This window comes from Chrysochloris asiatica, unplaced genomic scaffold (genome assembly GCF_000296735.1).
Source record: "Chrysochloris asiatica unplaced genomic scaffold, ChrAsi1.0 scaffold00030, whole genome shotgun sequence".
In the NCBI taxonomy this organism is placed as follows: Eukaryota; Metazoa; Chordata; class Mammalia; order Afrosoricida; family Chrysochloridae; genus Chrysochloris; species Chrysochloris asiatica.
The window spans coordinates 11,427,782-11,439,026 of NW_006408548.1; the positions used below are offsets into that span (position 1 = coordinate 11,427,782).

The following is an 11,245-nucleotide window of genomic DNA, read 5'->3' on the forward strand; positions in this document are numbered from 1 at the left end:
TCAAACTGACTTTACAGTCCAGTGCATTAACCCATAGAACCACACCAGGACCAAGAGGTAGTTTTTTTAAAAGATATTTTTACAGTAATTACCCATCATTCATAGTTATATTACGTACATGGAAGCTGCAGCAAGAAATTAAACAGAAGACAGAGTAAGATGGTGAAGTGAATGTAAACTCCCAATTACTCTCCCAAAAATTAACCCAAGGAACAAAAAAATACAAAAAACACAGGCTGAGATCTCAAAACTCAGGACAACTGCAGTGTTGGAGATTCTGGGTGAGATTAGAAGTGGAGGGAAAGAGGAATGTGGAGGGCACAGAAGCTGAGAGAACCTTCCCACTAGCACTGAGACTGAACTGGGTAACACTCCAAACAGGAAGCATAAGGAAGCTGTAGCCTGATTGTTTTAATGCAAGGTAAGCAGGCTGTAGGAGTTTTGTGGGCCGTTATTGGGAGGAAGTAAAGGAGCTCTGGTAGCACAGTGGTTACCAATCAGACTGCTAACCTCAAGGTCTGCAGTTTGAAACTACCAGCTGTTCCTCAGGAGAAAGATGAAGCTTTCTGCTCCCAGAAAGATTTATAGCCTCAAAAACCCTGTACACAGTCACTATAAGTTGGAACCGACTCCACGGTACTTAACAACAACAACAACAACAAAGAGAGAAAGGTATTGCAAGAGAGTGTTGTTGAATCAAGATGAGGCCCAAGCTGGAAAGGCACTCGGATGGAAGATACAGCAAGTGCAACACAGTGAGGAAATACTTCAGACTGACGTGGCAACACAGAGAGAAATGGCCCACAACAGAATAGCCTGGGTGAGTTTGTACAAGGGCATTCAAGATGGAAAGACATAAAGAGCCTACCATTTGGAGTCCTAGTGTGGTGCCGTTGGTTAACGCATCAGACTGCAAAGCCATTTGAACTGCAAGGTCGCTGGTTCAAGCTCTTCAGCTGCTCCTCAGAAACCCTATACAAGGTCACTATGGGTTGGAATAGACTCAACAGTACTTAATAACAACATTTAAACACAAAAAGGCTAAGCCCACCACTTAATATCAGCTTCCATTTAAACCCTTTCTAACATATGTATCGGGCTGCTAACCTCAAGGTCGGCAGTTAGAAACTACCAGCTGTTCTACAGGAGAAAGATGAAGCTTTCTGCTCCCGGAAAGATATGTAGCCACGGAAACCCTGTGCAGTATCACTATGAGTCAGAATCAACTCCACAGTATTCAACAACAACTCATATATGTATATACTGAATTCCAGAGAACAAGCATCCAGAGCGCTTGAAAGAGTACTAAAAAAACCCTAAGGATAAGAGCACCGTCTACTGGTCCTTAGAAGATACCAAGTCTGCTGCTGCTGGGTAAATTTTGATTCACAGTGTCCCTGTGGGGCTGAGTGCCTCTGCCCTGTGGGTTCTCAAGGAAGTACAGATTTGGAAAATTTAAACAGACCCATTACAAATGAAGAGGTTGAAGACATCATCAAAAAACTGCCAACAGCAACAAAAAACCTAGGCCAGATGGCTACACTGGAGAATTCTTTCAAACAGTCAGAGACAAATTAAACACCAATCCTATTCAATTACTTCAAAAACTTGAAGAAGAAGGAATACTATCAAACTCCTTCTAGGAAGCCAGAGCAACACTGATACGTAGGCCAGGCAACAATATCACATACACAGAAAAAGAACATTACACACTATAATCAACTATAAACATACATGAAATTTTTTTCAACAAAATTCTAAAAGTCTACTACCACCATATAAGACCCACAATCTTATCCACCCTGAGACCAGAAAGACTAGATAGTACCTGAGTATCAATACTGACTGTTCTGAAATATTGGTATCAAAATACTGGGATAGAATGGGAGAAAAATAGAAAACAGAACTCAAATTCTTATTTTTAAAAAAGGTCAGATAAACTGGAACAGTAAAGGACAGAGTACTCCCCTGAGACTATTGCCCTGAGACACTTTTTAATCTAGACCTGAGTCTATTCCCTGGTATCGCCTTTTAGTATTAACTGAGGGGCACGTAAACTAAAGGATATTGCCCATAAGAATGGTGTCCTACTTAAAAATGTCTTACTCATACTATCAGTATGAGACTAAAAGGCCAACAATTACTCAAAAGTAAAGATGCTAAGGTATGGGAACAAGGACATCAGAATACTGGAGTGGAAACAAAGTGAATACCACTGATGGGAATGATGATATATTGTGATAAATGTAACTAATATCACTGAACAGTTCATGTGGAAACTGTCAAATGAGAGCCTAATTTGCTGTGTAAACATTTACCAGAAACTCAATAAAATATTTAAAAAAATAAAATAAAACACCATATTACAGAAGACTTCTCTAAAATGTTAAAAAGCAAAAATGTTAACTTGAGTGCTAAAGTGCGCTTGACTAAATTTTGAACTGCCCCATATGCGTGTAAAAGCTGGACGATGAGCAAGTTAGACAAGTGAAGAATTGACAAATTTGAATTATGGTGCTGGAGAAGAATACTGAAAGTACCATAGACTGGCAGAAGAACAAATCTGTCTTAGAAGACATACAGCCAGAATGCTGCTTAGTATTGAGAACCAAACAGTATATTTCAGTCTGTTGCACATAAGTGTGCTATGAGTCAGTACTGACTCCAAGTTCCCTAACGAGAAGAAAAACTATGGCCTCATTTTTTCCCTTCCACTGCTCTACTTAAAAATTTCATTAGAATGATACACACGAATCAATAAAATGAACCTTGATTCATATAATAATGTGTGCAGTGCCTAGAGCTTGTTTTGACATAAAATATTTTCCATTATAAATGCAGAAGAGAAAAAAAGAACCGGTCTTGTCTTATTGAAATTCTATTAACAATTCAATAATCAATAATGTCACCTAAGAAATTTATTTTAGAATATACACACACAGACATATACATATACAAAGGGGCTTAAAAAATTTCATGGAGAAATTACATCTTTTAATACCATTTTTCCACGAATTTTTGAAGTCCCCTCATAGATATAAAAATTGGTTATCGTTGTTAAGTACCATTAAATTAGTTCTGATTCATTGCGACCCTGTATAGGGTTTCCAAGGAGTGGCCAGTGGTTTTGAACCACCAACCTTTGAGTTAGCAGTCTAGGGCTTATCCTACAGCACCATACCAGTACTCTCTCTCTACATATATACATGTATGTATGGCTATCTATATAACATATATATATAGTACTTTTATAAATTATGTTACTAGAAAGAGACGAAAACAAGTTTATGTTAGATTTGATGTTTCTTCTTTCACTATCAAAATCATCAGAATAACTTGTTTCTCCAGAACATTCATACCAATTTTTTCTATATCTATAACCCTACTTCTGAAAAAATGGTTTTTACTAGTAATTTGGAGGAATATTTTAAAATTATAAATAAATTGAAAACTGCCAGGAAGAAAGCTGAAACACTGGTAACTCAGTGAAAGGGTGAGAAGCAATTCATACATATTAATTCACTGACTACTTGTCTCTGAGGCTAAGGATTAAATTCAGATCATATCATAAAAATGGAATTTGATCTTTATATGAATTTTAATTTTACCTTGAACTTGCTCAGAACATCTCTCTCTGGCCTTCTCTCTCATTATTTTAGGGATCAAAACATCCTTTTCGACATGTCTGAGATGGTGTTCTAAAAAGAAATAAATAAAATTTTGCTTTAATATACTAAAACTGTTAGTTCAACTTACAAAAAAGAACAGAGCCCTGTTTAAAAAAAAATCTTAAGTCTCAAGTACAACACCAGATTAATGAATGAAAATAAGCCCACTGGCTTCCTTACAATAAAAGCCCAAACAAATATATGAAAACAGGACTCTTTAAAACCTGTTACGATTACAATTCTTTCAGCCACTGAAAATCATTCTAAATATTTTTTAATACATGATAGAAAAAAAAGAAGTACTTGGATGGCACAAATTGTTAAACACTTAATTACTGGAAGAAAAGCTGATGGCTCAAATTGATCCACAGGCACCTCAGAAGACAGACGTGGAAATCTGTTTCCAAAAGGAAAACCCTAAGGGACACAGTGACAACTGCACACATGCAGCTGTTGTAAGTCAGAGCAGGCACAGGCAACGTCTTTCAAAAAGTTTCTGCAAACAATACTGCAAAACTTTACATGTTAACATATTCCACGAAGTCTTGTCAAAATTAATGTTACCTGTAGTATACACCCTTTGGTTGGTTAATGATGCATGGAGGGGACTGTAACCATGGCAATGAAACGATATACGATAGGAGGAATGTAAAGCTAATGTTCGCCTATGTAAACCGTCACATAATTCACAATAAAACATAAAAAAAAAAAAGATGGATTGGCAGAGTGGGAGCAGCAATAGGCTCAAGCTTAACAAAGATTGTGAGGATGGCACAGAAAAAACAAAAACAAAACTAATGTTACCATCTAAATCACCATATTTCTTAAGTTGGAACCGATGTGAAAGCACGTAACAACATCCACAGTTACACTGAGATGGCTAACTGGGTAATTGCTTTCAATTCCCACCTGCTCCTTAAATTCTTAAAAAGATTTTCATCATACTTAAATCCAAGTAGAGCTGAAGGGATCCAAGACTAAGAGACCCATGTATATTGCTGTTGTTGTTAAATGCCATTGAGTCTATTCCAATTCATAGCGACCCTGTATAAGGTTTACAAGGAGTGACTGGTGGGTTTCACCCACTGATCTTGCGGTTAGTAGTCCAATGCTTATCCTACAGTGCCACAACAGAATTTCAATTAGTAATAAAGAGTGAGTGGTCAAAGAAACAAAGATTTAGAAGTAGAAAAGGTGAAACCACTGTCCATATACAAAATAAAGCAAGTTCGATTTCTGGGCATTTTAAATACAACCACCTGGTGTGGTGCTATAGCAAAAGCACTGGACTGCTAAATGCAAGGCTGGCAGTTCATACCTATGAGTCACTCCTTGGAAACCCTATGTATTGTCCCTGTAAATTGGAACTGACGTGACAGCACGTAACAACATCCACAGTTAGACTAAGATGGCTAACTGGGTATCTGCTTTACATTCCCACCTGCTCCTTAATTTTCTAGACAGCTATGAAAAACAAAGCAGGGGTAGCTATCCTCAGTGAACCAACAAAAAGCAGATGAGATCACACTAAAGGAGGTAAATGTAGGCCCAGGCTAACAGAAAAAAACTGATGTCACAAATGGATGCTTCTGCAGGTTCCAAGCAGCACAAATGAGGAGCACGATGCTGCATGGATAAAATAAAAAGGTTATTACTTAAAGTTCCTCAGCAGGATGAACAAATTTGTCTTAGAAAAAGTACAGCCTGTATTACTCTGGACATGTTATCTGGTGGAGCCCATTTCTGGAGAAGGACATCATGTTTGATAAAGTAGATGGTCAACAAAAAAGAGGAAAACCCTCAATGAGATGGAGTAACACAGAAGCTACAACACAGGTCTCAAACACAGCAATGACTGTAAGGATGGCACCGGACAGGGCAGTGTTTTGTTCTGTTTTAATAGGATCTCTATCACTTGGAACCAACACAACAGCACTTTACCACAACCACCTCAGCAGGAGCTAAATGGGTCACCCTCTTCTGCATTCCTTCAGACCACAAGTCAAAAGAGTAAATGCAGATATTTGTTCGCACATGCCCCACCCCTCCACCCCACCCCCAAAAACCCAGCTTCCCAGCAGCTTGTAAGTCCTTGGAGGACAAGAATCCCTAACTCCTCCTGGCTTAATATCACTCCTAAAAAACCTCTGGATGTAGGCAGCTAAGACAGCAGTCAAAACTCACTCAAATTTGATGAAACGCAATGTAAGGGATGAAACAAACGCTATTAATCAAAAAGTAATCAGCTTCCAAAAAAGAGTTAAAAAAGGCAAAGGAAACAGTATAAAGTAAAAGGGTAACGGAAATAGAATTAAGCAAAATAAACATGTACAGACAAATAAAAAGACATGGGTCCTCAGAACTGGATCATGAATCACCTAAACAATACTGTGATGAAATGTCTGAAACCCAAAAATCCTAAGCCCTTCAAAAGGGAAAACATACTATGCATCAAAGGAATGAGAATTAGATTTAAATCATGCCTCATTGGCAAGACACTGGTACAAGAAGTCAATGGACTAATCAAACTTAGTTATTTAAACCATTAAACATTTTATCATGCTTATAAATCCTTCTTGTTGTTAAGTGCCATCGAGTTGGTTCTAATTCAAAGCAACCCGGGATAGGGTTTCCAAGGAGCAGTTGCTGAACCTGCACCGCCCACCTTCAGAACAGTCGGTTCAGTACTGTACCGACTTTGCAGTACAGTACATTTAAGTCATTGCATCACACCAGGGCTCCTTCTAAATCTTATAGGTCAGCAATTCTGAAAAGTCAGAAAACTGACTTTTCTCTTGTTCACAAAGTCTGGGTCTCATCTGGGAAGACTCAAATGACTCATGTTGACTCCAACAGCTGCAAAAGTGGAGGTGGAAGAACAACTTTTAGGGAGGTTTCTATACTTTTATACCTGATATCTGTGCTAGAATGTTGAAGAATGGGCTCAGTTAGGTCTTAAACTAGAGCACCTACAAATGGACTCTCCACTTGGTTTAGCTTCTCGCAGTATGGCAGATGTTTCCCGGAAGGAATAAGAAATGCCTGCAGAGCAAGCATTCCAACATAATCATTTGAAAGCTGTATGGTGCTTTCTGACCTGGTCGTGGGAGTTAAATGGCATCATTCCTGCCACCAAGTTCAGCCTGTGTTCAAGCAGAGAAAAATACCTTGCAACATATCATCTGCCGCAAGAAGTAATAAAGTATAACCTTTGATAAAATAAAAACGGATCTATTATATACAAATGTGAAATATATAAAGATATTAGAAAAATGTTTAAACTGTCAATATTTGAATTAGTACTAACTTGATCCAGCTAACATTTTTGTTATTGTTGTCACATGCTCTTGAGTTACATCTGACTCACAGTGATCCTGAACACGGTTTCTGAGGAGTAGCTGGTGTTTGAACCACCAACCTTGTGGTTACCAGTCCAGTGCTTATCCTACAGCACACCAGGAGCTAGTATTTTTGTTGTTGTTGTTAGGTGCCATCGAGTCGGTACTGACTCATAGCGACCCTATGTACAACAGAACAAAACACTGTCCAGTCCTGGAACAACCTCACTACTGTGGCCACGCTTAAGTCCATCGATGCTGCAACTTTGCCAATCTACGTTGCTGGGGTCTTCCTCATTTTCTCTGACCCTCCACCTTACCAAACATGATATCTTTCTCCAGCAACTGGTCCCGCCTGACAATATGTCCGAAGTATGAGAGACAAAATTTGGCCGTCCTGGCCTCCAAGGAGCAGCTAGTATTTATTTATAGGATACCAAAACCAAACCTAGCACACTATCATTGTATAGATTCTAACTCACAGCAACACTCAGTCCAAAAACATCTTACTAAGGCACAGATCCTAACTAAAAGATTGGCAGTTCAAATGCACCCAGTGAAACCATGGAAGACAGGCATGCCAACAAACGTCTTTATTATAGCCACTGACAACACCATGGAGCAGTTCTACTCAGACACATGTGGGACTGGCATGCATTGGAACCAACAGAGGGTTTTGGATTTGTTTTGTTTTATCAAAATAAACCATTTCAAAGTTATGTAATAGGAGCCCTGGTGGCACCACAAAATAAGGTCAAGACTGTTAACCAAAAGGCCAGCAGTACAAATCCACCACCTGCTCCTGGGACAAAGATGAGACTTTAAGCTCACATAAAGATTTAGACTCAGAAACCCTATTGTTGTTGTTAAGTGACATCGAATTGGTTCCGACCCATAACGACCCTATAGAGGGTTTCCAAGAGACAGCCGGTGAGATTGAACCACCGACCTTGAGGTTCAAATGACTTTGCAGTCCAGCGCATTAACCCACATCACCACACCAGGATTCCCAGAAACCCTATACAAGGTCACTATGAGTTAGAATCAACTCGATGGCAGTAAGTTTAGATATATATAATAAATATAAATTTAAAAGATTAAAGTAATGTACAGGATGCTCTCTAAAACCAATATGTTAGACACCAAAAATGGAAATCTCTTGGTGATGCCAATAATATGTACACTAAATAAGACACTTTTAATAACAGACTTAGTCATGGGTCTAAAAAGAATTAGAATCAATAAGAAACTTAGAAAGTATCTGAAATTAATAAAAACGGATATGCAACATATTAAAATATGTGTGATGCCACAAAAATAGCACCTCGAGTGAAATTTGTTGCTCCAAAAACCTATGTTGATAATGAAGAAAAGGTCTTAAAACTCAATGATTTAAACTTGTATCTTGAAGAAACAAAAACAGTAGAGCAAATTAAAGAAAAAGGAAGCAGAACAAGTAGAAATCAATGAAACAAAAATAAAACACGTACCCAAAAAAAAGGAAATCAATGAAATCAAATCAGGCTTTCAGAAGATTATTAACATTTATAAACTACTAGCGACAACAACAACCAAAAAAGACACCTCACAAAATAATAACATTTAAAAATATTAATAAGGGAATGTTATAAATAATTTTAGACCAATAATGGGATACTGGAATGAATTGGACAACTCTTTACACACACAACCAACCAAAGCACACTTAAGAAATAGGTAATAGTATACCCTTAGACCTATTAAAGATAGTGAATTTGTAGTTAAAATAAGAAATAAGAAATTAAATAATAAAAGAAATTCTAAGCACAGATGGCCTCGGTGGTAAATTCAACAAAGCATTTAAGAAAGAAAACACCAATTTTATACAAAGGGTGGTACACATTCCTTAGAATAATCAGCCATAAGAGATCAAAAGGGCAGCATTTGCCCAAGGATAAAACTCAGAAGGAAGGAAAGGATAGGAGAGAAGGCTGAGTTGAAATAGTAAACAAGGGAGGAAGAGGCAAATCCATTGTGGAGATTACATTGTGGGGGCTGGCATCAACTTCACAAATCAAAATGTGTATGAATAGTTGAATGGAAAACCAATTTGCTCTGTAACCTTGCACCCAAATAACAATAAAAAGCAAACAAAATAAAATTAGTAAATTGAATCCAGCAATATGAAAAAGCATTATCATTTTATGATGAAGTGGTATTTATGACAGGAATGCAAGGTTCATTTACCATTAAAAAATAAATCAATATCATTTGTCATTTAAAAAAACAGGTAAAAAGGAAAAACATATGGTTCTCACAATAAACTCAGAAAATGCATTTGACAAAATCCAGCATACATACCTAATAAAGACTCTCAGAAAAGTAGTAACAGAAGGAAAGTTACTCAATATGATGAATGGCATCTACAAAAAACAAAGCAAAACTAAAACCTCACACCAACAATCATATTTAATGATAAAAGACGGAGTGCTTCCCCTTAAGCAGGAATCATGATAAGACAGCCTGTTCTCACCACATCTATTCAACTTTATATTGAATGTATGATAAACACAGTAAGACAAGAAAAATAAATAGATGACTTTTGGATTGAAACTAGAGGAAAAGAAGAAATAAAGTCATCTGTATTCACATATGACACCAACTTTTATACAGAAAACCAATTAATAGCAGTAGGTGGCAAAGGTAAGCAATGATAAAAAAAGAACTGAACAATACCTCAACCAATGAGGCCTAAATGACATTTATAAAACATTCTACTCAATAATAACACAATATATATTATTTTCAAGGATACAGGTGACATTCACTAAGATAAAGCATTACCTTGGGTCAGACATTAATCCTTAAAAATGGTAAAAGAATAAAAGTTAACATAAAGAAAACAGGGCAATTCCAAATATTTAGAAATTAGGCAGCACACTTCTAAGTAATGGATCAGAAAGGGAGTCTCAAGGAAAATACAAGAATACACTGTCTAAATTTAAATGTAATATAAGAATAACTGTAAGACAAAGCTAAATCAGTACTTATTATGAAATTTACATGAATACATACTTATAATAGAAAAGAAATCATCTAACCAACAATCTAAGCTTTAACCTCACACTATAAGAAAAAAAATAAGCCTCAAGCAAGCAGCCACCATTCATCTGTCAGCTTGTTCTACTGTGGTGGTTTGTGAGTTGCTGTGATTCTGAAAACTATACCACCGGTATTTTAAATACTAGCAGGGTCACCCATGGTGGACAGGTTTCAGATGAGCTTCCAGACGAAGACAGACTAGGAAGAAAGAGTGACTAACTACTTCCAAATATTTAAGTCACTGAAAACCTTATGAATAGCAAAAATCACTGTCAGACACAGTGCTGGAAAATGAGTCCCTCAGGTTGAAAGGCACTCAACATGCAACTGGGGAAGAGCTGCCTCCTGAAAGTAGAGTTAACCATGATAACGCGAAAGGAGTAAAGCCCATGGGAGAAAAGTCCGTGGGACCTTCATATGCTGATGGGGAACAACTCAAAATGAAGAGAAACAGGGGAAAACATCAATTGAAAATCGGAACAGGAAATGTACAAAGTATGAATCTGGGAAAACTGGAAGTTGTCAAAATTGAAATGGAATGCATAAACATCGATATCTTAGGCATTAGTGAGCTGAAATGGACTGGTATTGGCCATTTTGAATCAGACAACCACAAGGTTTACTATGCGGGGAATAACAAATTGAAGAGGAATGGTGTTGCATTCATTGTCGAAAAGAACATATCACATCAGTCACGAGGTACAACGCTGTCTGTGATAGGATAATATCCAAAGAAGCCCAGTTAATACTACTATTATTCAAATTTATGCACCAATCACTAAACCCAGTGAGGATGAAATAGGAGAATTCTACCAACTTCTTCAATCTGAAATAGATCCAACATGCAATCAAGATGTATTGATCATTACTGGTGATTGGAAGTCAAAGGTTGGGAGCAAAGAGGAAGGATCAGTAGTTGGAAAATACAGCCTTGGTGATAGAAATGATGCTGGAGAACGCGTGATAGAATTCTGCAAAACCAATGATTTGTTAATGTCAAATACAGCATAAGAGACAACTATACACATGGACCTCACCAGATGGAATACAAAGAAATCAAATTGACTACATTTGTGGAAAGAGATGATGGTAAAGCTCCATATCATCAGTGAAAACAAGACCAGGGGCAGACTGTGGAAAAGACCATCAATTACTAAA

At 37.3% G+C, this 11,245-nt stretch overlaps 1 protein-coding gene across 1 annotated transcript in view; it reads right to left on the reverse strand.

Moving 5' to 3' along the window:
• The window catches only part of CMC1 (C-x(9)-C motif containing 1), a 114,013-nt gene that overhangs the window by 87,806 nt on the left and 14,962 nt on the right, over positions 1 to 11,245 (reverse strand). Inside the window, exons 2-3 of the mRNA XM_006859175.1 lie at positions 6,836 to 6,899; positions 3,609 to 3,698 (exon numbers count right to left, since the gene is read on the reverse strand). Of these exons, the coding sequence (XP_006859237.1) occupies positions 3,609 to 3,698; positions 6,836 to 6,899 (154 nt within the window). The remainder of the gene's footprint in view (positions 1 to 3,608; positions 3,699 to 6,835; positions 6,900 to 11,245) is intronic.